Raw genomic sequence first — 26,742 nt, 5'->3', positions numbered from 1 at the left:
TCACAAATGATTTCTGTTGATCAGGAGAAACGCTGCAGTGGAATAGCTTCTCTTATTATGAAGTTGCTAACATGTTTACTTGTTATGTAAGTTGAAAATTGTTCCTCTAATGCCTGTCCTTTTTATAGATTGTCCGAGTACTAAAGACGTCTTTTGACTTAAAGTACAATTTCAGCTTTAGTATTTTGTGCTGAACAGAACAGAGTCACAGTCATTTGAAACTTGCTACTAAGAGGAGATGCTTTGTACATAATGTGATAAAACCTGCGCACAGAAGTTCAGCAAGTGTAGCAGACTAAAGAGAAGGATTTTGAAAAAATGTTTATGAAAGATTTGCACACTGAGATCGAATATTGATTAGAATTGGCTGGACTGAGTTTTACTGAATATCTAAGAGTTGAAAACTAAAAGTCCAATCTTTGTCTTTTGAATATACTTTATTATAGACTATTTATGCTGAATGCACCATACATTAGCACTAACAGATGACAGTGGCAGCACACTATTCAAGGTGAAGTTGTTACTGTAGAAAGAAGAGTAGGTTAAGTAAGATTTAAAACACCTCTGAAAAGAAAACTATTTTCTACAGAGGCCTGCCAACTCTTTATTCAAGCCCCAACTCAAACAGAATGTGAAACTTTGAGAGATAAGAAAAATCTGAAGACATTACATAAGTTGTGTCCTGGGTTTATCCTTTAAAAGTGTGTAATCTCTGTCAAAGAACATGTTGGTCTAGGAAATCCTGACAGTCCTTTGGAAATTCGGTCTGTACTCACTGAGCCAGGCACACACACACACACACCAGCTGCTGTCAGTAATTCTTTCCATGCTAGTTATGATCACCAATATAGGATGTTAAGTGTAAATAGAGAGCTATCAAAAATATTTGATTCCCGACAGATTGTACTTGTGTGTCTCATAATGTACTAATTTTACTATGAAACAAAAGTAACCTGAGTCCACACAAATTTCTATTTTCACATGATTTCGTTATGAAAGTAAAATATATCAAGTTTCATTTTCTGTCTTGTCATTCCACATTTTGGTGAAAGTTTTGGGGATCATTAGGTTGTTTGTGCTCTTTTAGGTCACCAGAGGATGTGGACATGGCACTCTCCCACAGATGTGTTACTTTGCCCTGTCTCTTCCTTATTGTTGAACCATAAAGAGTACTTTCAATTGAGGCAACTGAAGCAAAGGGTTTTCAATGTATTTGAAAGTTGCTCCTTGGAAAGTCGGAGTCCAGTGAACACCAAACACTGCAAGTCACTACAAGCATAGCAGCCGTAAAAGTGCAAGCATGAAAAGTTTTAGAAAAGTCTTCGAAAACTTTTCTAGACAAATAGAGTTCAATTACTTCTGTCATCTTGTCTTTAATTTCTACAGATTTGAGCATGAAGTGTTTCTATTTTAAATATTTTAGCCTTCTTTATGTTATGAAAAAGATTCTGTTACACTGACTTACTGAATGTGCAGGTTAGGCAGCAATGAGGGGAATTAAACTCAGCTTTCCAAAAAAAAAAAAAAAACCCAAAAAGAACACATGGTGAATCACAGTTATTTCATGGTTAGAAAAGGGAAGCAATTACCTTTTCAGATGAGAGCAGTTTGGTTTGGATACCCTTTTTCGCTCTACAAATGAAATGGTTTTTAAAATTAGCATTCTACCATATTACAATTTGACAATTTGCTTGATGATCTTAAAAAAAAGAAGAAAACTGAATAATATCTGGGGAAATGCTTTTCCTCAGCACGGATTGCTCAGAAAGGCCAAGAGAGGAAGATCTTTCTTCTAGTATAAACTTCCTAAGATGACTCAAATTCCAATTGATCCCAGAAGTAGATAAACAAAAAACAAAAAACATTTTGTTGTTTACAGGAAACCAGGACTGGCTAAAATCAGAGACAGAATATAACCTGTTAGAAAGTCAGATATTGAAAATCAGACAAAATTCCATCTCTTGAGAGTCATTTACATCGAGCACATCTGTGGCAGCACCATCCAGATTACTTGAAATAATTATATTTGCAAGGCACAGCAGTTGGCTCACAGGCATAAAGTACTGGACAGAAAAAAAGAAAAAGAAAAGAAATCTCTTTTGTATGATTCCTCAGTCAAATAAACTCAGACTGTTGAGCCCCCATTCGAAACACTACCACCTCTCAATTCTCGACACATATGAACAAAGACAAAAGCTTTACAGAAAGAAATCTGTAGAACGTGTTGAACATATATGCGCACATACAGAGCATTGTATTTTTGCTACATGGTCGTACTGAGTTTCAAGTAAACCATTTCAGCAGAAACGATAATGACCAGCAGGCGTTAACAAGCCAATCCGCAATCCTTAACGACCATCTCGCCCAACGCTTTCTCAAGGGGCGCTTGCACTGGCATGATCACATTAAGCTGCCTGTAATCTCTGCAGTAGATGAAGGCTACTTAACAAGCAGCTTTAAGCTCTTCAGCAGGCTTTCTGTCAACTACGGGGAGCCTGCAGCCTGCACAGACGGACACCCGAACCGACAGAGAAGTACACAGGAAAGAATCAACACCAGCACTCCAAAGCTGATTCTGGGAGATTTACAATCTGGCACGTCACCGCGTGGAAAACAGGAAGCGTGCCAATAGCTTGTTAGCTCCTGGCATTTACGCACAGTGAGCACACTATGTTCGTATGTTTGGCGCATTGGCAACAGATGTCACTTGATGATAGTCTGTGGTGGCTACAATAAAATCTTCACATGATTACAAACCTCCACCCATAAAGAAATGAGGAACATGTAAGCACCATAGGACTTGCATTTATGCAGCAGTTTAACGATGTAAAATATTCATACAAACAAATAAAGATGACAAAACGAAATAAAAAATAATGTAATGAAAATTTTACATGCAACACATATTTGAAATAAATCAATAGTCTATTTTATTCACCATGACTAACAAAATAGGCTAGCAGATTTGAAAAAAACTGTAGTAAATAGTCAAATGACCTTGATTTTTTTTGCATTCATTACTCTGCTTTTCATTCAATTGCTAGCTAATTACTTGTAAGTTTTAGGTTGTGTTATGCCTCCTAAAAGTGTTTATACCCTTGCAACAATTTTACATTACAACTCAAAAGTCTACATGGATTTGAGGTGATATTCCAACACATCAAGCTGATGATTATTAAAGAAAAACAATTAAAAAAAGGTACATGGTTTTCACAATGTTTTTATATTCATCCTTCTTTGCTCTGATACACTTTAGTGAGTCATTACAACCAATTTTGCCTCTAAAAATCACATTATTTGATTATATCAACTAGTAAATGGAGTCCAACTGTGCAAAATTTAAGCTCATCATGACCACAGTTGTTCCGTGAAGACCTAAGATGTTTGTTAGAGAGCAGACAGGTCTGGGATAAATTTGGGAGAGTTTTAGCGCAGGAGTAGGTTATAAAATTTTAAAATGTTCACTCTTTGTATGCAACACGATTTGTGAGGTGGAAAAGGAATACTGCAGATTGCCTTGAACAATCCATCAACAACAGTAGTGTTCTTGGCAGCATTATGGCCTCAAGATGCAGGAAACTATATAAAGGGCAATCCTCAAAGAAAACATGTAAATGGCCTATATTCACCTTACAATTAATTGAAATGGCTCAGTCAAAATCCAACAGATTTAACAGATCCAAAAGAGAATCTGTGGCAAGATTCATAAATTGTCACCAACTACTACTACTACACCAACTACTAAATGTGGCAACAGCTAGGAACACCGTCAGTGTTCACTTTTGTATCTGTACAACTATGAATGTTTTTGTTTCTATTTCACATAATGCATTACTTTGTATAAAATCTCAGCAAAAATGTGCTTCATAAACATTTTTGGTTTTAATATGGCAAAAGGTTGGCCAATTTAACTTTTTTAAATGTTGGATCAAACATTTCTGAAAGACTGAGATTCTTAAGGAACATTTAAATATTCTGCATACAAAAACCATTAAATATGATCCACACAGATGGGAGAAAAAATAATTCAGTCCAATAAAAACAGTCTAAAAATGAAGCAAAAATGAAGCATGCTTTCTGGCAGCTAAAACTAGGATGAACAAAAAGATGGATCAATGAGGACGGCAGAGAAACTGCAAGCAATTTGATAATGTTGTTGAAGGTATTGATGATATGGTAACAAACGCTACAGCAGGTGATGAAGGCACTCATAAATTCAGAGCACCAGGCACAAATGCTATCTTCAAACAAGACTGCGAACATCTGTCAGGGAGTACTTTAATAATCCAATCACCAAAACAGATGTGGTCCAAACACAGCAGCAGCAACAGTGAATGAGAAGAGAGAGAGAAACGCAATACGAAACAATTTTTCTCTTCATCGTCTCACACACACGTACACGGCAACAAGGAAGCATACGTTCTGCATTTATTTAACTTTTATTTTTTTACTGGCTTTCAGCACCGGATCCGATTACTAAAATAAAAACAAATATAGTTGCCTCGTAAGGTTCGTGGAATAAAAGAAATTAGATTAGCTCTCATAGATCTCAGCTGAGGCACAGACATGGTAGACAAAAAATGTACCCACACCAACGACCAATGAGTAGATACTGTACGTCCTAATGCTGATTTCCTGTTCAATTTAAATTAAGCGATGTGTAGCATCCAGCACATTTACTAAAATTCTTGTAACACAACCTTAGAATTAGAAATTGAAGAAGACACACTGAGTAGGTTTATTCAGTGGGGAAGAAAAAACAAATATTTGAAAAAAAGAATAATTGTTGCTGCATGGTGTGGCACCCCACAGTGATCCAAATAAAGTAAATGAATTTAAAGTGTTTTGGAATTTATGCTCTACTTGTTCTTAGTTTCTCAAAATGTTAAGGGACTTCTAGAAATCTTTTACAAATTTGATTTCTTTATGATAAATAGGATGTAACACAGAGGCCCTTTCCAAGTTCAAATGCCTTCCTAAACAATTGCTATTCACCTTAAGTTGAGAAATAATATAAAAAAGGGATGGATGGTGTAGCCTTGTATGGGTGCACACTGTGCATTCCCAGAAATAGTTTAAAAAAAACATACCGCAGTCCAATGGATCAGTGGATAAGTTTGTCTTTTTAAGGGTTCTCCAGTCTATGTTCCATCTGCTTTTGCCACCAAGCAGAATCCCTGAAACTTGCAGGTCTATTTGTGAGTCCGGTCATATAGCAGATGGGGAAAAGCCATAAAATAGCTGCATGTTGCCGCAGCAGGCCTTTTACAGATCTCTAACCTTTCCTCACATAACCTGCACACGGCTCTAATGGCACTAATATCCAAAAGGACACGCCTGACACCAGGAGTGATAATGCAGCAGAAAGCTCCTGCTCTCCTCCGGTCCCACTATCCTTTCTTTCTATGCCAGTTCTAGAGTGTGAAAAAAAAAATGTGTGCGCATCCTTATAAAAAAATTGTATGGATATAATAATGACATGAACATCAGAGTAAAACGCCTGTGATGACTGTGATCACAGTGAATGGTAATATGCTTTGAACTGAGCTGATATTCTACTCTGAAATTAACCACTTTATCCTTGAAAAATAATACGCAGACATAGGACTAGACTGCACAAACATCCACCCTGGATTTGCATTATTTTCAATCGAATAAACTACCAGATAAAATATTGAAGACCTATGAACCGTAGAGATAGAGGAAAGCCTATAGGACGCACTCTGAAACACTCAAAAGGCACTAGAAGAAGAACAGAACATGCACACAATCGTACATTCAATCTAAAACTTTTACATTTCAGTTCTTAGCTGGATGGAATTTTTTTTTTCTGAGTGATTGCTGTGCTTCTGATAAAAGCACTATTTGATAATGCAGACCCGCACTGCACTCTGATATATCTGCACTCATTTATTATTAATAACGCTATGGTCATTTTTAGTCCCTTCCTTTTAACAAATAAAATAGTAATAATAGAAGATACTGCTCTGACCCAAGAGGCTTTATTCAAATGGCTTCTGAAAATCTCTTTACTAAAACATGACAAGACAGTCACCCAAAAGCACTAGATGGTAAGAGGTTGAATGTGTACAGCTTTTAGGATTAACTGTCCGACTGGATTAACTGTAAACAGAAATGAACACATTTTATTGTCTCCGTGTACACATGACGGTTTCATTTGTATTCAACTGCTCTGCTGAAATATGCTTTTAAACTTTGACTAATGCTAACGCCTGCAGGCAGAATGTGCGGCGTGTGCTCTGGTGAGCCGGGGGGTGTGAGGCACAGTAATGACATCTCTTTTCTTTTATGTCCTATCTGCCATCCTTGATTCTACCTCGATGGACCGACTGGGTCTCCAGAGCCCGAGTTACTGCGTCGGAGAAATATCGAGCAATTTCCTCCGACAACCATTCCCACCAATTCATAATGATGTTTTTTTCTTTCCTTTTTCTTTCTCACTTGTTTAAAAATGGTTATCTTCTAATAAGTGGATTAGTGCTAGGTTTCAGCTAGTGAGGTATTTGCTCCCAGAAAACTGTTTCAGTTATGATAGTTCACTTTTTTATAGGATTTGATAAAGTATTTATATGGTACTGAGTATCACAATGCTTCAAAACTGTTCTTAGAATCAGTGATATTGTTTTCTAGTAGTGTGACGGAAAAAAAAAGAAGAAAAAAAATTGCTCGACATTCAATTTAACTTATTTGCATTATGTTTTGTAATAATAATAATAATAATAATAATAATATTTTTTTAAAATTCTTGACACTGCAGATTTGGTAGAAAGACGTGACCTATTTGTTGAAAAAAAATCTAACCACAAAAAAAAATAAAAATTAAAAATGGAGTTTGCTACTGCATGTGGGAATCAATTTCTTACTGACTGAAACAACTTCAAATTTAATATAAACATGATTTCCTTGCATACTTGTATTTGATGACTAAACAAAAACAGCTAAAACATTTTATATCTGGCAAATACAGTACAGACCAAAAGTTTGGACACACAGTTGTGTCCAAACTTTTGGTCTGTACTGTATGGCTCCACTTCTGTATCATTGCCATATAAAATGTAAGGATTTTAACATAATAATTGGTTGCATTACTGTGAAAATATTATGTTATTGGCTAACATAAGAGCTGCTTGCTCTGGCTCACTGACACCAGCACCTTTATGACTCACGAATGGATGGATGGCTAAAGAAAAACTTATTACAATATTGGTTTTAAAATGGCCAAATTTCAATGATTTTATATGGTCGGTTGCTCTAAAGGTTGCTATAGTTCCAAGATTTAGGTTATAACATCAAAGGTAAATGGAGCACATCATCAGTAGCCAGTGGCGCTTTTTACTGGTTCATTGCTCGTTCTTTTGTTTAAACTGGGGATTCTTGAAAATCCTTTAGTGCACTTCTCTTTCCAGCTGCACTTCTTTAAGGCAAAGCCTAATATCCTGGATTAGTATCAAGGCGAATTAACTTCATACTTAACAGTTTAGATAAGAAAAAAAATACATATATATTTCTCAGAACCACAAAAGACAAACCCACCACCACTAACAGGACCTGCACTATGGGTTAAGAAGTTTTGTTTATAATTTATTGTTCTAATTATTTCATTTTGACTATATACAGTGGATTTCAAAATATGAGAATTTTACATTTCTTAACTTCAATTCAGGTATAAAAAAAAGCTTTTACTTAGGTTAAAAAAAATAGAAAGAACTGGAAAAACCTAAACTATTGTTGATACCCTTAAACACTGATTTGATTCAGCTAAACCTACTTCGACGTTCAGTCATTTAGATATTTATTTATATTAGCTTGTCACTAAGGCAACTAAAGATCAAAATACAGTGATGGCAAAGGCCAATCAGAATCATCGCATTACCACGTCTTACGTTCAGATAAAAATGAGAGAAATACTAAATAAAACAACAAATATGTAAAGTTTTTTTTTCTTTTTTAGCAATTCTTTGCTCAAGTGCAAAGCAAAATCAGAAAAGATTTGCACTTTGATTTTTTTTTGAGACACATCAATAGTACTGGGATTTGAAGCTGAAGTTGAGGGACCAGGATGAAGATAAGGAGGCTGTGTGTCTTCTAGTCTGAGCTGCAAAAGTGACATTCTATCCCTTGCAAATCTGTATCACTTACTGGATTTTTTTTTTTTTTAACCATGGGAGCCTGGGTATAAAGAACAATGTGCTGTTCTTTTTCAAAGATCTGGAGTTTCCATTGAAATTAGTTAGTCAAAGATATACTTTCAAGCATAGAAAATGTTAGAAAAATGTCACTATGTTCCATTTTACTGGATAATGAAGAGTGAACTATAAGGTCACATGAACTGGATTACTTGCTATTGTAATGGTGGGCTTTGAAACATTGTAATGCTAAAATAGTCTTCTCCAGCTAAACTTCTGGAGACAAGTCACTTTGTCTACATTTTTATTATATTCACAGGCATTCAGAATCAGTTGTGAGTCACCCACTATTTCTTTATATTCCCTTCCAAGGAGACAAAACTCTCTGTAATTTTCAGAGGAACCACTTAGATTTTCTCATCTATGACTCATTTCGGGATATGAAGTGGCAAAACTCTCTGGCAAAACTGGTAATTTTTTGTCGACGTATACAAGGCAACAACAACAGCAGGAGAGCAGTTTTAAGATGAAAAGCATCTACGAGTACGATATATGCAGGTGCAGCACTAAGCCCAGCAGACAGCGAAAACCCAAAATTCAGTGTCCTGGAAAATTTGAATAAATTGAAAAAGGTCATTATTGTAAAAATGACACAATCATGGGAAAGACTACATAATTATATGTCCGAAAACTTGAATTGACATCCTTCACTAGAGGGCAGAAATGTACCTACTTTTTAGAAGCCTAGCCTGTGCTTAAGGCATCCATTTTTGACTGATCTAATGTAATATTCTGATTTTCTGAGAAACAAATTTTGGGCCTGTAAGCCACAATCTTTAAAATACCAAAAAAAAAAGAAAAGAAAGAAAAGTGTAAAAATATTTCACTCTGTGTGTAATGAATAGAGATTCATTACAAGAAACTGAAATTACCAAATATTACTCTTCTATGCAATATGCAAATGTTTTGATATGCACCTCTGTGTGTGATTTTTATACATATTTTGACTCAATAGTTTTTACTTTTTAACATAACATAGCTTTTAGGACAAACAAACTGAAACTTGCATCACGTAAAGCACGCCTAATCCGATTTAAACAGGTGATGTTTACCTCGTCTGAACAAAGACTATGCTCCTGATGCTTTTTTTTTTAAATAAACACGAAACTTACTTTTGACTCTCACCATATAAACTAAAACACAAACTCCAGAGAGACACCAGCAGGTTCAGCAAAAAGCAACCAAATCCAAAAGTAAAGCAAGAAGCATTACTTAATGGATATGGCCTCTGGCTGGTTCAGTTCCTTGCTCAGTCTCTTCAGATTACTGCTTCAAATGTGTTTTGAGTGATTTCCCTTCTGTGTTAATACTCACAATCAGTGATTTTTTTTTCTCTCTCTCCCTTTCTCTCGAGGTTCCTTTTGACCCGGAGAGATTCAGCCCACATGTTCAGCTCAAGAATTCCTCAGTTGTTCTTTAGATCTGCTCAAGCCCAAAAATGCTACATTCGTTTAGGATGTCTTTTTTTTTTATCTTCTTCTTCTTCTCTTAATCTTTGAATAAATCAGATAAGTACAGTGAACAGCTATCTGCTTTTTCTGATCCCTGTGGGAAGCTCTTCACTTTTTTCAATTATTCGAAGCATTTTATTAAAAACTGATGAGGCAACTCTGTAAAGAAATCTGGTAATGACTAATTTATCGTATGAATGGCTGCGGCGACAAATATACCCCCAAGGCTTCATTATTCACTGAATAGTTTTATGCTTACATGAATCCAGAGGATCATCCCTCACTCTGGAAGTTTGAAGCAGTGTCTGTCTGTGGGTGGCTGTCCTAGGCTAGTTTAACCAGCTTGATTTTGAATCTAACGTGGCATTATGGAAAACAGCGCCTTTGATCATTTTGCCTTTTTTTTTTTTCATGACTGCTTTAGGTTTGACTTTTTGGGGGGATTTTTTTTTTTCACTGAGCCTCTCACAACGAAGGATAAATCTTTCATGTGAAAAAGAAACCAGATCTGCTTGGCACGATGCATCCGGGTGCCGTCAGAGCCGCCACGCATAAAAAAAAAAAAAAAAAAAGAAACCTATTTTGAAAGGTCATAATTGACTGATGGTGTAATTGTACTGATTGGTATCAAAATCTAGAGCCACTTGAGATAACTCCATTATCTTCAAGGCTCCCCGAGAGCCCCCGTCTTTACTGCCAATACAGCAGAAAAGAAAGATTTTATTACAGGCCATTTTTGAAGTATGCCTTTACGGGGAGTAAGAAAAATGACATTCATGCTCCTCCGTTGTGTCTTTTATGTCCTGCTCGCACTTTCTCCCTCCTCAAACAGCTCATCTGTTCCCTCCCCCTTTTTCCTTCTAAGTAACCTGCTCATCTTTCAGTCTGTCTGCAACAGTATGTCAAACCATGCTAATGAGGTGGCAGCATATGGCTCATTCCTTATTTAAGCTCAGCAGACAGTAAGCCACTCAGCTCCCTGAGAATCCTGCTACCTGCTCCTGTTGGACTACACAATGCTGATCTCCTAATGAGGCTCAGAGATTATCACAAGCAGCTCAACACTGCAGGCAGGATCAGTAGCTGCTTGTTATCGCCTCAATCTGAGCAGCTGTGAATATCCTTTTTTTTTCCTTTTCTTTTTTTTTTATTGGGTGGCACGGACAGCACCCCACTAACTGAGAACAGATTGGGGGTTTGGCGTGTGGGGCCGCCTTCGCTTTGATGCAAACAGTAATTCACGCATAGATGGACGCGCGCAAACACGTCCAGCCCCTGACGGGCTTGCACGTCGCTCTGCTCCATCATGCGCTGCTTAGAACTCCGTCACTCTGACAGATTTACTTCATTTGATGAGGAAGGGGGAGCGGAGGGAAGGGGTTTGACCTTGCCTCGCACACAAACTCGGTGACAGATTCACAAGCATGCATGGGTGTCAACACGCAGCTCACTGTCATAAGGATTAGTAAGAGAAGTGCACGGTGAATTACTTTTAGAAGAAATTCTGTTATTTATTTCACTTTGCAGCCTTGACTTGGCAAATACTGTGAAAATTATAACAGTTTAACTCCTAAGGCTTATAATAAATTGAGATTTTTCCAATTAAAAGGTAAACATCACTTCTTAAAGGTTTGGAAATGTCCCTGGATAAAAATAAGCAGGCATTTCAGACTTGAATACATTAAAATAACCTTATGGTAAAATCTTTTATTTTAGTTCCAAAGTCTTGCTTTGTAAAATTTTGAAAAGCCCAACCATTGAAATGAAGAAATTAATGCAGGTCATGTTAAGGAGGAGATGTTTTCGGTGGAACAATTAGCAGCACCTTAGCTGTCAGTACTTTTTAACATCAACTTTGACCAACAGGACAGTTCTTCTTCCACTATAACAACTCAAATGTTTGGAGTGTACAGAGAGAGGGATCTCTACCTATTCCTTTTACAATTTTATTTGATATATATATATACAGTACAGACCAAAAGTTTGGACACACCTTTTAATTCAATGAGTTTCCTTTATTTTCATGACTATTGACATTGTAGATTCACACTGAAGGCATCAAACTATGAATAACACATGTGAAAATATGCACTAAACAAAAAAGTGTAAAACAACTGAAAATACCCCTTATATTCTAGTTTCTTCAAAGTAGCAACCTTTTGCTGTGATTACTGCTTTGCACACACTCTGCATTTTCTTGATGAGCTTCAAGAGGTAGTCACCTGAAATGGTTTTCACTTCATAGGTCAACCTGCCCTGTCAGGTTAATAAGTGGGATTTCTTGCCTTATAAATAGTCATGAAAATAAAGAAAACCCATTGAATTAGAAAGGTGTGTCCAAACTTTTCGTCTGTACTGTATATCTATTTGATTTATAAATATATAAATAATTTTTGACTTGAACTCTAATCTATTCTGGTGCTACACCATCACATATCCTCTGTTGTACTTTCTTTATTTTTTATTGTTTATTTTCATGGAGACAAGGGACAAGGCATTAACAAAACAGAACACCACACCATTTTTAGCCTTAGCTAATTTGCAGTGCTAATCGCCAGATGGGGCTTTAAAAACATAAAACAGTTTCAAAGTCAACAAAACGACATAGCAAGACAAAATGTCACACATATATAAATCCTTTACGGTGAGCATCCAATATACTATTTGTTGCCACAAATCTCAATCTGGGTCATCTAAATTCAGTTAAAGTTCCAGTACAATCTATTCTTACTCACTTTTGTGATGGTAAGAAACAAGTTGCTTCATTTTTACCAATGCTTTCTGACATTAATGTCCATACTGCTTAATAGTTATGAAGACAGGGTGTCTTTAAGGTCACACTCTTTCTAACAGGTTTGGAAATGTATTGAGATAAACTTCAGTTCTTGTCTAGTCTAGTGGATAATGGCTAAAATAAATAGTCTTTATCATGTTCTGTCTATATCCCAGGAAAAAAAAGAATGTAATAAATTGCTAATTAGAAGTTCAAAGAAACTTGAAATTGCATAAAGAGCAAAGCACACATTTTTTCCATACTGAATAAATGCTCTTAAATTAAAGGTTGTTTTTTTTCCCCTAAAAGGTTCAGTGTGAGTTGAAGCTACTGGAATAAAAATGTGAACTTATTTGTAGTTTTCTTCTTTTAAATAAATGTTTACCAAGGTTGTGAAAATATGTACCTGGTACAGTATTATGAAGAAGCAAGAAAATACAAATAAAAATGGACCACAGAAACAAACCCCACTGAGTTTAAAACTAAATCCTGAGAAGTATTTATTCCCTAGACCATGTGAAACACTTTTCAAAAAACTTGCATCACTTTGCTCAGCACATACAGAAATGAAAATTACATTGTGAAAGGTTTTGAATAGATTTCAAAGTTCGCCTTTTTATCCTTTTTTAAAAGTTGCATCACAGCCTGTGAAAGGGTAAAATGAAAAGTTGTGATGGATTTACGTCACTGAAATAAAAAAAATAAAAAAAATCCCCCCGTTCTCTAAGAGGGAATTCTCTGCGCTTCCTAAAGGCAGCTTTAGTACACCTCACAACCAAAAAAGGAATAAATGTCTCTAGCTGGAAAGCGCTCGTGTGTACTAAGAAAAATATATCTGAACTACAATTCCCAATATAGCTACAAGCAGCTGCGTGTCAGTGTTTGTTCACCTCGCCGTCTCTCTCTTCCTCTGTCTCTCCCAGAAGATGCAGCACTTCCAGAAGACAGTCCAAATCAAACGGGATTGTTTACTTGAGTAGGTCCAGTCAACTGAGAGATGTTGAAGTGAGGAAAATAACTATTTATGCTTGGAAGAGCTCTAAATTTCTATGTCTACCTTTAAGGATTACAAAGCGTTATCAGACATACTTGGGAAAGAAAGGTGCAGAAAACAGGAGCAAGTCGGAAATCTGTCACCTATAATGGAAACAGTTTATTTTTGTGCCTTTGAAGCAGAATGATAAATTGTTTTACACAGAAGCTTTATTCAAATGTGCCGGCTATGCATGTTGTCGCTCCTAAACTGCACTACATTTGTATCTGAAGAGGCATCTCATCGTCAGCAGGCAATTTAGATTAAAGCTAATGTTTAAATCTCCCCTTCTGCTATGATGGCACCATTTTTTATTTTATTTTTTTCCCTCCAATGGCTGAACATGTCATGTCCATCGGTGTGTGCTCTTCTAATAGCTTTCTTTGTCCAGCAACTCCTGTTTCATATTTCTTTCAGCAGTCACTTGAAAAAAAAAAACAAAAACTACCTTCTATACGACAAAAACACACACAAAAAAATCTCCTAGAAATATTTTAAAAACCCCGGTGCTGATATCTCCTTGTTATTCTGACACATGAAACTTTGATGAAATGTTTAATACATGAGAATCCCGAGGCAGTACATCTGTAATTACAGTAGGTGCTCAAAAAAAAAAATGTATACAACATTAAGTGCTGGATGAGTGAATGGAATTGATGTGTGCAGGTGGGTTCAGCTTTGGTGAATCCTTTTTTTTTTTTACTTTGGATGCTTAATACATTCCGTATAACTTATGAGAGAAGATGGGTTCAAAGGGCCTGCAGGCCTATTTCATTTTTCTGTTTTCATCTTGTTTATCACCATAGAGGAAATGTATCGACTGAGCAGAAATGCACGCACAAAAAAAAAAAAAAACCTAAGAGCTTTGTGTTTTGTGTGTTTTTCTCCAGATCAGGTCTGACTCACCGTCCATCCTCCTCCGTCCGTGGTCATGTCGCAGTAGACCTGGAAGCCCGTAGGGTGGTGAACGGGAAACACGGAGTAGATGCCGTCCTCTCTCTGACCACTGGCGTACAGATCGCCGCAGTCGCGGGGGCGAGAGCCTTGGAAGGGTGAGAGGAAGGACGCATTAAATAAATCAAACCATGTATGGATTTTTAAGGAGAAAGGAGTGGACTTGTCTCACTCCGACTTCTATTTAAAGACAGACATTGTGGCATTTTCAGTTCATGTTGGATTAATCGATTTATTTAAACAGAAAGCAACAATTGCACAAGAATCCGCATTGCACAAAATTATTATAATGTTCATTATAGCATTGAGTTCTTCAGAATTTTTTCACTTCAAAATCAGAAAAAAAATAACATATTTCATGGGGAGTTTATGTCAAAGACCAAAACAAAGTAGAGCATGATTGTAAAGATAATAACAAATGGAAAGATATAGAAAGTGTGGTAGATTCAGATCCATGGGACAAGTATTCATAAAACCATCTCTTCATGCAATATTCACCTATTCTTTGAATCAGTCTAATGTCATATTGGAAAGAGAGAGTGAAAAGCTAATTATTATGTATTGCCAAATATTCTCTAGTTGCTTTAGGTCTGAACTTTGGGTCATTTTAACAAGTCATCATACTTTGATCCAAACCATTACAATGTAGTTCCTGTTGTATGTTTAGGTTGATTATTCTGGGCAGGTTCCAAGTCTTTTGCAGTATCTATTGTTGTTTTTTTTCCCCAATGTTGTCCTGATTTAACTCCATCACAGTTACAACCAACTCTTACCAGCTACCTTTTTTCTTCTGAATAAAAGCATCTCCACAATGGGATGCTGCAGCTAAAATCCTTCCCTGTTAGCATAATGTATCAATTATGCTATCCAGTATTTGTTTCTTCCATTGTGTTCTTCGGTTTGTTCAATAATGTTTTCAAGGAAATTTCTGAAGCCTCCTTGGAGTAGCTTTATTTATACTGATGATACAAAACACACAGTTGGCTATACTTATTAGAAGACATCCGAAGGCAGCAGATTTTATTTATTTGGAGATAGTTTAAAGGGGGATGAATAACAAACACACACGTTTTAGATTTCTGTCGTGTTTAAGAAAAAACACTTTTTTACTTTATTTTTTGCTACCTTGTATTGCTCTGTTACACAGAATCTTATAAATTTCAGAAAGTTTTTGACTGCAGTGCATCAAGTAAAAAAGGTGAAATAATACTTTTTACAAGCACTGCATAAGCTGATTTTCAGCCTATCATGCATTGTTTTGATTTCTAAAAGCTTCAAAAGCTTCTGAACATTCATCCAGATATTGTTAAGTGAGTGCCTTAAAGTGATCTGTTTGCAAGTCACTATCCACAACAACTGCTGGTACCATAGCAAGGAGCTAAGAAATACACAAAAGTGTTGGTTAAAAGGCACAAAAGTGAAACAGGTATGCAGACACCCAAAGAAAGCAGCAGAATAGATGAAACTTGAGATAATATGGGCTGTGTGAAACAGAAAAAAAAGTAGAAAGAAAGAAAAAGAAAATCCATACATTTGAGTGATAGAAGAGTCTGGAGGTTTGAAGAAACTTTATAAGCTGCAGAATTTAAGACGAAAATCCTGGAGAGAAGATGTGACAGAGACAGACAGAGCTCCTATCCCGGAGATGAGAGAAACAGAGGCATCCTTGTTTGTGGCTAAAAAACCCCTGTAACCCAGGGAATACTGAGTCTATTCCTAAGGAAGCAAAAAAAAAAAAAAGGAACCCTGTGATGGGAGCAGTGGTATAGATTATGCATGCAGACTTCACAGGGTCAAAATCTTGAATTTAAAACAGCTAGGAGAGTTCTTAAAAAGGCCGTACAAGTTCCCTCTTACATGGTATGAAATGTTTGTCTCCCATGAAGCTTTTCTGCTTCTCAGTGTCAGCCTTTGCTAATAAGTTCCAGCTTTCATCATCGTCACACATAAGCGGTAACATCTCCCACTCCTCGTTTTTCATCCCAGGAAGCTAAATTCCACAGGGCATCAAAAAAAAAAGGAAAAAGAAAAAGAAGGATGTGAAAATTCAAACATGGACTTTTAACTTTAATTATCCTTAGAGCAAAAAGGACATTCTTATCAGGACAACCATGATCAGATTAATACCACAGGTTGAATGTGGCTTGGAAAATTTAACCTTGACTATAAAGCAAGTGCTATTTAAAGGAAGATGGCTGGAATCAAAAGGGTTGGAATATAAATGCACAAACATGCCCGGACTTGTCATTACAGCTTCTAATTAATCGAATTAACATAAGTAAATGTAATCTAAAGGGTTCAGAGAGCACACGAGCTCGGTGACTATGGTGAATATCCACTCCTTCACAGACGCAGCTAATTAAGATAATTAACACACCGCCACCCTTGCATCACAATCAGCACAATAAGTTAAAAGGTACTTTTACCTTTTAACTTAGAGGATTGGAAAAAATGTCAATGTATTAACTGTTGAACACAATTGGGTTCATTTGCTACTTTTGTGTAGTCAAAAATAATCAAAAGGTGTTTCTTTGCCAGTTTTCTGGATTTAGTACACGACACGTGGTTGTTTAGGTTGAATGATGAACAATTTTGAAGACTTGCTTTCGGTTTATCCATATAGACTTGAGTGCTATGAAGATTTCCTCTTTTACTCACACTTAAATGCTTCATTACCCACATTTCTTTCTGTTCAATTTATGCAGCCAGGCCCATGCCTGATTACTACCAGACCTGTGGAATTGAGAAACCACCCAACTGTGACGTGTGACAGCGTGGAGTTAGAATCTCAGAAATCAACACATTCTGCCCCAATTAAAAAGATAATACAATAACAGATGTGAAGAAAAGTCATTGACATTTATGATATTCAACCCCTTCTAAGGCTTGCCAACGTCAGCTATAGTGAGAGCCATTATGCACAAGTAGAGAAAACACAGACCGGTGGTGAACCTGCTGAGGTGTGGCCAGGCCTCCCAAAATTTCTCTAAAAGTACAACTCATCCAGGACGTCATAAAAGAAAATAGAACAAAAAGCAGAAGCACCGCATGCCTCACTTGCTTCGTTTAAGGTCAGTGTTCACGATTCAACAATAAAAGAAAGAGACCAGGGGGAAAAATGACATCCATGGGAGAGATTCAAGGTACAACCTCTGCTTGTTAAAAAGAACACAGAGGCCCCTTTTAACATTTGCCAAAAAACATCTTGACCTCCATCTACTAATAAGCAAAAAAAAAAAAAAGGTATTACAGTGTTTTCCTTTGAAGGTTTGCTTCTTATCTGGACTGAAATATGTTTCCAAAATGAAAATGATGATAATAATACACTGATGAGGCATATTCTTATAACCTCGTGGTCAAATGTACAGTATTTGAATGTGAATGTGTTGCCAAAACATCCTGAACATGCATTTGTCTCCACAAAACATAAGAAGGTGCGCATGGCAACCAAGATGGAACTGGGAAGTGAAGCCTCCATTGTTTGGACTTTTTGCTATCGAGTACATCCTCCAGGCGCTTGATTGATTTGAGAAGTAAGCATCTACGACTCATTGATTTGATGCAAAAACTATTTCCATGCTAACTTAGTTTTGAAGCACATATTTATCACTACAAAGAGACGTTTCCTATGGTGCATCCTGGTGCCATGTGTTACTCAGGTTAGCACTTTCTTCCACTATTTACATGCCAAATGTTGGTTTAGAGTATGAGCTAATCTGGGCCAAAGCAGCCAATGCAACAAACTGCGTTTAACTATCAGGACCAGTATTTACTTCTACAGCAATCAGAGTTGTAGTTACTTGCCAGTTTGATCTCAGTACTGAGGAGCAGGGTTTGCTCCCCACAGGCAACAGTGAGATGTAGTCTTCTTGCAGGTTAAGCAGTGTTCCTTCCTTGAACCACAGCAGACGAGGAACCCCCTCATGAGCTCACGTTTTGATATCACTCTGACCCAGTTGTCTAGCCATCTCAATTTGGCTCTGGTGAAACTCACTCAAATCCCTACAGCTCCCCATTTCTCCTGCTTGTGGAACATCAAGTCTGGGGACACAACGTTATTTTGCCACCTCATCAACCCCAACCTCTAACAACTGTCATTAAGAAGAGACTATTAGTGTTATTTTACACACTTGTCAGGGGTCAAATGCTATGACTCAGAAGTGTGTTTTTAGAAGTGTACTTTGGGTTTGAGGTACAGAATAGTGTTTGTGATAGTCCCTGTCCTCTACCATGAATAAATTATACAAATGACTGAAAATATAATCTGTGATATTTAGAACATTTGCTTTACTGAGATCTATTTTCTAAAGAGGCTTCAAAGCCTTTTAAGTCAACTGAGCCTTGCTTTCAACATGAACATCAAAACATTGGATTCAATAGATTTTAGGACTATTTTCAGCTGTAAATCTGTACGCAGTGCTTCCTTTTGCTACATTAGTTATAACCATAAAATATGTCCTGCATTTCATGATATTTGCTTTGGTTAATGTGGGGGGTATTGAGAAAATCAGCTTTTCTGAGCTTTATTTCATGCTATAAGGTTATTCTCCCATCAAAAACATGCCTGGAGTGTTGCTTTGATTATTTCACGCATGTTTGAGAAATCCTTGAATCTCTCCTGGCAGCCATTCAGCAGGCCTGGGCGTATTGATCTAAATATCAATACTATCGATACCGAGGTGAGTAATGGTTTTGGATCAATACCATGATGAGATCAATGCTTTTGTTTGCAGTTTTTCTTCTACATGTCTAGGAAGTTGCTGGAATTTGCTCACAGATTTAATGGCAGAGTATATGCAGGAATTAAAATCCCAAATGTTAAGAGCTTACATTTAAATAGAAGAGCCGGATTTCTTACTTTTTGTCATGTTTGCACTCAACATGTCTGCTTTCTTTTCAAAATACATTCTGTTTAATTCCCCAATAAGCACTTCAACTTAATATTAATAACAGAAAGTAAACGTGAATTTTTTTCTTTTCTGCTACATTGTGTTACATAGTTGTTTGATAATTAAACACAAATTTCACAAATAACTTTGTCCTGCAGTTTATCATAACACTGTGTCTGTTTTTTCAACTGAATTAGAACTACTTTGCACTGCTGTAAAATGACAACCATTTTTCTCAATCAGGTCAGGTTTTTGATTTAGAGAAATCCGATCTTCTGACTAAATTTATTGCATTTTTGTGACATTAGGTTTTTGGAGAAAAAAATTGTCTTCTAATATTACAAACTTGGGTTTCTCTAAGTTGAACAATAAACACTGATATGGGTAAGTACATGTAAATTGAACATTACGTTCTCATTGTGCAAAATTCTCCATCTCTTCTGGTCGTGGTGATGGAGTCTCTGATCATCACTGATTAATCCCTGATTCTCAGGAAACCGTTTCATATGTGAGAACAAGTGGTGCGTTTTTGTTTTTTTTTTATCGCCCCGCAAGGGGTCTTTTTGTGGGCTCTAGTGTCCCTTTTTCAAAGTAGGCTGACAGGAGAGGGGGGGAAGACATGCGGTAAACGTCGTCGGGTCCAGGAGTCGAACCCGCGACAGCCGCGTCGAGGCTACGTTTGCCTGAATGTGGGTCGCGCTAACCCCTCCGCCACCACGGCACGCCCAAGTGGTGCATTTTGATGCTCATGTTGCATCCATAGTTCAAAAGGCTGACCTGATTGAGCAAAACCAATGTGATTTTTTGGCTTCAGCACATCAAAAAGACCCTAAAACAGTTGAAACATGATGTCAAATCACCAATTTATTCAATGATAAAGACATTTCATGAAAAAAAAAAGTATCGGTATCAGAATTGGTATTGCCAGTGTTTACTTGCGACTGATTGGATCAATACCAAATTTTCCAGTTCCCAATGCACTGTTGTGATTACTTGCAGAAGGTTGAGTGTCAGAAAGAGTAAGACCTGAAAAAATGAGGTCAATTTCAAGGCATCAAATTGAAAAGTTACATTTCTTTTAGGTTATATTTGAAATATACCACATGATTTAGAACGATTGAAGGTAATAGTTGATTGTGCTATAAAATAGCACTATATGTCTGGAAATTATACAATCCCTCTTCTCATCTAATAATGATACTTCACATAATCCAACATAGTCATAGTCCCTCTGCAGCATCCCTCGATCATCAGCCTATACATCAGCTGAAAAGTAGGACTCCTGTTACAGGTTTATCCAGCAGCACAGCCGGGTCTCACTGCTGTCAGGTCTGAATTCACACAGCTTTGAAAACCAATATGTTCTGAAGAGAATCCAACAGAAACAGTGAAACGAGGGACACCTTGAACTATTCACAGGCTCAGATGAAGATGAACAGACAAAAATATTCATTGGTGTGTCCACCGATTGCAAGTAAATTCCTCAAATTTGCTGCACGCACACTGTACGCTCACAGTCAGAAATAAAAATGTGCTGTCTGGTGAGTGTTATCTTCAACAGAGAAAAATAAACAGGAATATGCTGCTTATCTAATAAGCATTGAAAGTCAGAGGGGAAATAAATGCTGTTCGTCATTCATGATGGTTTGTGAGAAGAACAATATTTTGTAGTTTCCTTAGCTTAGATTTGTTTTTTATTTTTAACCCAGTGTTCACATCTGTTAAAATGTCAAGAATATGCTCCAGAACAGCTACTTTGTTTCTGCTGGCTGCTTAGCTTTCGATTGTCTCATCAGAAGCTCTGAGGAGCAAAAAGGTAAGAAAACTTGCACAGTGCTCAGGATCAACACATACACAGCCCTGAAAAAAAACAAAACTATTCCCATACTCCTTGAATTTTGTGACACTTTTTAAGGTAGAGCATTGCCTTAGTGCATCTCATTGGGACTTATGTTGTGCAAAAACAAAGTAGTGCATTATTTTGATTTGGAGGGAACATAAAGCCCTTCACTCTGATACCACTACATAAAGTTCAGGATAATATTTTTTTCAGAAGTAACCTAGTTGAAATGTAGCAGAATCGTGGAATGAGGATACTTCTTTTCAGCTGAGACAGAAAAGCTGATCAGATTTGCAAGGGACTAAAATATAGCGTGTTCACAGGAGACTACATTTGTAATTTTAGGCCTCTGTGAAAGTAAAACCCTGCACATCATGCCTTCGGTGAAACATGGGCATGGCAGCATGATGTTGCAAATATACCTCTGAAAAAAATCTCTCGAACTAAATACTTTAAGGTACAACCATAATGAAACGTAGCGGTGGCAAGACAACTGTTTGGAGATGCGTTTCTTCAGAAGGGATAAGGAAGTTAGTCAGAATAGCTAGATAGCTACGTACGTGGACTACAATAAGACAATATTTTAAGAAACTTGTTATTTGAGAAGAGGGTGAAGGTTCAACTTCAGTGAGGACAAAAACTCCTAAACCTACAACCACTTGCAATTTAATTGTTTACATCAAATCATGTCAACAATAGGGAAGTTAAAGGTCAATTAAAAATCTATCAAGTCATGAGAGTTGCTATTCACAACTGCTTTCCATCCAATCTCAATGAACCTGAACTCTTTTTGAAAGAACAATGGGTACATTTTTTTTCTTCAGATGTGCAAATTTGGTAGACACATAGCAGAAATCTGCAGCTGTAATTGGAGCAAAATTGGGTTTTAAACACATCCTTAAAAACCTTGAAAGCCATAGTTTTCTTCCCACATTACAATTATGCAATACTTTGTGTTGAACTTTGTAGAAATTTGGAAGAAAAGTCATGCTATAAAAATTTTTGCAAGCCACTGTAAATATATTTCAACCTAATCCTAAGCTGCTTTGTGTTAACAGTTACAACATTTGCAGCTTGACAGAGGTTGAATAAATTATTGGCAAGAAGACGACAGGACAGCAGATGGAGTCAGGGAACGCTTCACTAATAATGAATCGCACGCGTGTCCCCACTCCCCTTCAAATCCGGTAGGAGGTCAAATCATTTTAAGGAGTCAGAGATCCACAATGAGCATAAACATCTGCAAAATAACAGCCCTAATTTTTCTAGCAGAGGGTGGACTGCAGTGAAACCACAAGAGTTACCACCTGTGTATTGTGAACATAAAAATATCCTGAGGTTATAGCTCTTTTCTTTCCCTCTGTTATGTTCAATGCATCAAAGTGGGTCAGTTCATAGCTTACATCTGCAATTTGGATCTGTAATTTATTTGGAAACAGTTGGCCACAGGTTTTCCCACATCTGTTCAAACGGAAGTGAAACAGCATTAAATGAGCCCATTTTTGACACATTAAGGCTTTAACCTAGTCCTGATTTTACAATGCTGAGATCAAGAAACCTATTTGGGTTAAGAGCGGCTACGGACCTTGGTGGAAAAAGATTCTGAACAAACCATGGTGATAGCAGTGACAGCAACATTCCAGAAGAAAACTATTTTGCTTTTAGAGATTTGATAGAAAATGTCTACAAATATCATCATAATGAGGTGTCCTGTGTTTTTGCTTCAAACCCACACGAATAAATGGTGGAATTTGAATAAAAAAAAGGAGAGCAAATGTGACATACTGTATATGAGGCCTTTCTCGCATCTTTTTAAGAGTCATAAATTGGAATATAAGTGACCAATAATACATGGTTGTGTCATAAAATAAGATCAGATTGGTGTTTAAGAGAGAGGATGTCTGTTGTCGAACTGCAAAATTGTAGACTTAAGGAAAAAAAAAAGTTTCTTTACATGTTTCTGGCCTCAGATGCTCTGTCCATGGTGCTGAAATCTTGAGGAAAGTTTATACTGGCTGTCAGAGTTTTACTTTTTAGTTTAGTTTTACTTTGAGTCTTACTCACAGAATGAAATAAGTTTGTTTCTTCCAAACACAAACAGCAAAAATAACTTTAGAACAAAGCAAAACAGATGTTGTTATACCAAACTCCCAATGTTTGTTTTAGACATCATATTTTAGTTTCTCTATTATTACACCAGCAGTAATTAGAAACACAGATATGCTTGTATTTTGAGACTGTAGGTCTAGGTGTAGGTCTAACATCTGTTACCCGAATGCTGTTACGGTTACATGTATGAAAGAAAATGTTTAATCTGTAAAGGAAAAATTAGCATATTTACTGTTCTAAAACATTTTGATGCAATGTGGAATGGATCCATTTCAGAGTCCCTTTACATTTTAAGATATATGCAAATAAAAATGGATATATTCACTAGGATTTCCAAAACCCTAATAATAGGAGTAAAAAAAAAACAAAACAACACTAATCATTCGGCTCTGAGTGCTATCTATATTTTCTGGAAAATCCAGAACACCAGAAATAGATAAAATTATGATAAAAAGCTGCTTTCAGTTTCGTCTGCAGCACTTTTCAGGAAATTAATAATAAGCCTGACTGTCATTTGGCTGAACTCTAAGAATCTCTGTGGGAAATAATTAGAAGTGGAGCAGCCTTTGAGCCACTCTGCAGCAGCCACAGCAGGACCGATGTAATAGTCACCACACTCTTACACTATGGACTGACTTTATGTTATGTAACAATCCTACACTATGTGCAGATATAAACATTTTAGTGGAAACATGTGTTCAATTCAATGCCAGTGAATTCTGTTTTTTTTTTTCAGATTCCAGATGATGCAACTTTACAGTCAGAGCAGAAAACCTACAAATAGTGTAATTGTTTTATTTGTTTATATATATATATATATATATATATATATATATATAAATATATGTGTGTGTGTGTATGTGGGAGGGGGGGGGGATTGCTGATATTTTTCATTTGCAGCCACAAGACAATGCACTAATAAGGAAGCTTGAATAAATTATTCCACTGTAAAGAACTCTGGTTAGTTCTGATGAATAATTTCTTCAACAACTGGTTTATAATTTATAGCTAGTTTAAATTATGCTTTGTTTCAACTAATTGTTTACTGATTGCCTCAGAAAATGTTGTTAGGAGATCGGAAGTTCTCACTGAGATCAAAAAGCAAGAACTATGCAACAAATGCATGCCCTAAGAGTACCAATTTTCAGTACCACCAACAGAGTTTCAAATGGCGTTGAACATTAACTCTGTTAGGTTTTGATATAAAGATTTGCGCCTGATCAAAAATTAAGCATTTAAACTTATGAATGGCATTTTTTTTTCCAATACAGAATCAAACATATCTCTGCTACTAGATTTCTTTATATCGTTTGACTTAAATTTATGTGATTTATAATTCTTTTGTTGCCACTTTTTTTTGTCTTCCAAAGGGTTTTCTAAGATTAACTGTTAAGATTCAGCCAATGCTTGAACTGAAAAGGTATCTTTCGTCTTTTCAAGGATTAATTCATTCAAAATGCAAAACTGTTTGTTATGTACTTATATTTTGCATTTTCTTGTGCAGCTCTTCTATTTAAATGTTTGGCTGTTTGCACCAATACACAGAGTATTCGCACAATTTTGTTTCATCCGTGTCATTCTGTCCAGAGTATTGTCACTAAACTTCAAAAAATGCAGAAAAAACTAAGACTTAAGGCAAACTATAATATAATTAGAAATTAACTGCTATTATCAAATAGACTGAAATCAATCAAATCATAGTAAGCATGTTATTAGAATTTCATTATTGTATAAAATACAAGTAAAAACTTTTTTTTTTCTTTTTTCTGACAGTACATGTTTAGTCTTCTGTACCAATTCAGACTTTTGTGACCTTGGATTTCTGCTAATTGAGCATACTGTGTATAAATGCAGCTCTGAGTAACAGGGTGGCACCGAAAGCAGCATATGAAGAAAAGTCAGATAACGACCAGAAAAAGATAAGAAAAAAAGAATGATCATAAGCAGAAAAACAAATGATGTTCTGGTAAGAAGTTATTTTTCTTTCCATTGAGTTCTGCTGTTCAACTGAACCAAAAATGGTGTGAATATGGGCGCTTGTGTTGCTACAAGGCCCAAGGAGAGTGTGTTCACAACCATACAGAAAGGCCAGGGAAGCCAACTTTATCTATGTAGCATCTTTCAGCCAGGTTTTCAAACATGTTTTTTTTTAAAGGCAATTGCAAGCAAATTAAAAGGTTTTTAATCTTGCTTTACAGTGAACCGGAAGCTTAATCCAGAATATCGGTGCACAAAATCTTAAAGTTGCTTTGGTGTGATTTGTTCAAACTCTTGGAATGATGAGCAGGTTTGATTCAGATGATCTTAAAGGTCTCAGTGGTTTATAGCGTTGAAGAAAATCATAAATGTAAACTGGGCTTTATTAGAAAGTGCTTTATAAATAAATAACATTTTCAATTCTTTGAGCAACATGTAGCCAGCGCCAGGATCTCAAAACTGGACTGATATCCTGATCTCTTTTTTAATTACATTAACATGTCAGGTGCTTAGGGAAACATCAGATAACAGACTGAGAAGTAATATAGCATATAGAAGGCAGACAGAAGCCTTTGCGTTCCATGTTTACTAAATATCTACTTTATCCTTAAATCCTCCCTTCAATAATAAAACCAGTTGAAAAGTGTCGCCTGTGATTGTATGTTGTATTCTCTGCAGGAGCTCAGCTGTGCTACTTGGCTATCAGTGACAGACAAATTCAGCAGGGGGGATGCCACCGGGTATGCCTGGTTAAAAGGCTTCCAATGGGACGGTGCCTCGGGGCGTTCTCTGCGGACACATAAGTCATTTCTCATGTAAAGTGAAAAATACCACAGTCTTACCGCCACTGAATAATGTGAAAGGAGCCCACACCTTGCCCGGAGAGGCTCTTTTGAATGAATATGCTGCATGATGGATAACAAACAGATCGCACTGGAAAAGAACTCTAAAGAATAATAGGTCAAGGGACAATTGTGACATGGAGCAGGAAAGGAATGTGAAATGTCAACTTCTAGGTTGTCTGTGATGCATAATTTACGGAAGTACAGAAGGACAATGGAACGGCATACAAATCCGCGCAGTATGAACTCCAATCCTGCAAGAAAAATATGCATAGAGGTAAACACTGACTGGTTTTCCTTACCATTGGAACAGCCCTTGAGTCGAGCGCCTCGAACCGGCGCTCTTTGTAGATCGGCCTTGACCCGAGCCTTCAGTCCCACGTTTTCCTTCTGCATGGCATTGAGAGCATCGCTGACGGAGTTCACCACCTTCACCATGTTGATCTGGCTGTCCGACAGCAGCTGCAGCACAATGAAAGTGGGATGGGAGAGAACACACTTACTAATGATGAAATAACACCAAGTTCCCTTCGCAGCAGATGGGACAACAGTTTCATTACCTTCAAGATGGACAACATTTGCTGCTTATTTTATTATACAGCACACAAACAGCTAGATTTGAACAGCTGAGTCCAATGAAATGATAGAATATCTTGTTGCATTTTCA

At 36.7% G+C, this 26,742-nt stretch overlaps 1 protein-coding gene across 2 annotated transcripts in view; it reads right to left on the bottom strand.

The window, feature by feature from the left end:
• fibcd1b (fibrinogen C domain containing 1b) overlaps positions 1-26,742 on the bottom strand; it is a 154,739-nt gene that overhangs the window by 62,710 nt on the left and 65,287 nt on the right. For both annotated transcript variants that reach the window (XM_032570021.1, XM_032570022.1), the window contains 2 exons: positions 26,378-26,537; positions 14,371-14,507 (listed from right to left, as the gene is read on the bottom strand). In XM_032570021.1, coding sequence (XP_032425912.1) covers positions 14,371-14,507; positions 26,378-26,537 — 297 coding nt within the window. The remainder of the gene's footprint in view (positions 1-14,370; positions 14,508-26,377; positions 26,538-26,742) is intronic.

The sequence above is a fragment of the Xiphophorus hellerii genome, chromosome 8, assembly GCF_003331165.1.
Source record: "Xiphophorus hellerii strain 12219 chromosome 8, Xiphophorus_hellerii-4.1, whole genome shotgun sequence".
Taxonomy (NCBI): Eukaryota; Metazoa; Chordata; class Actinopteri; order Cyprinodontiformes; family Poeciliidae; genus Xiphophorus; species Xiphophorus hellerii.
Note: the sequence above shows the minus strand (reverse complement) of the source record. Positions and strands in the feature narration are given on the sequence as shown.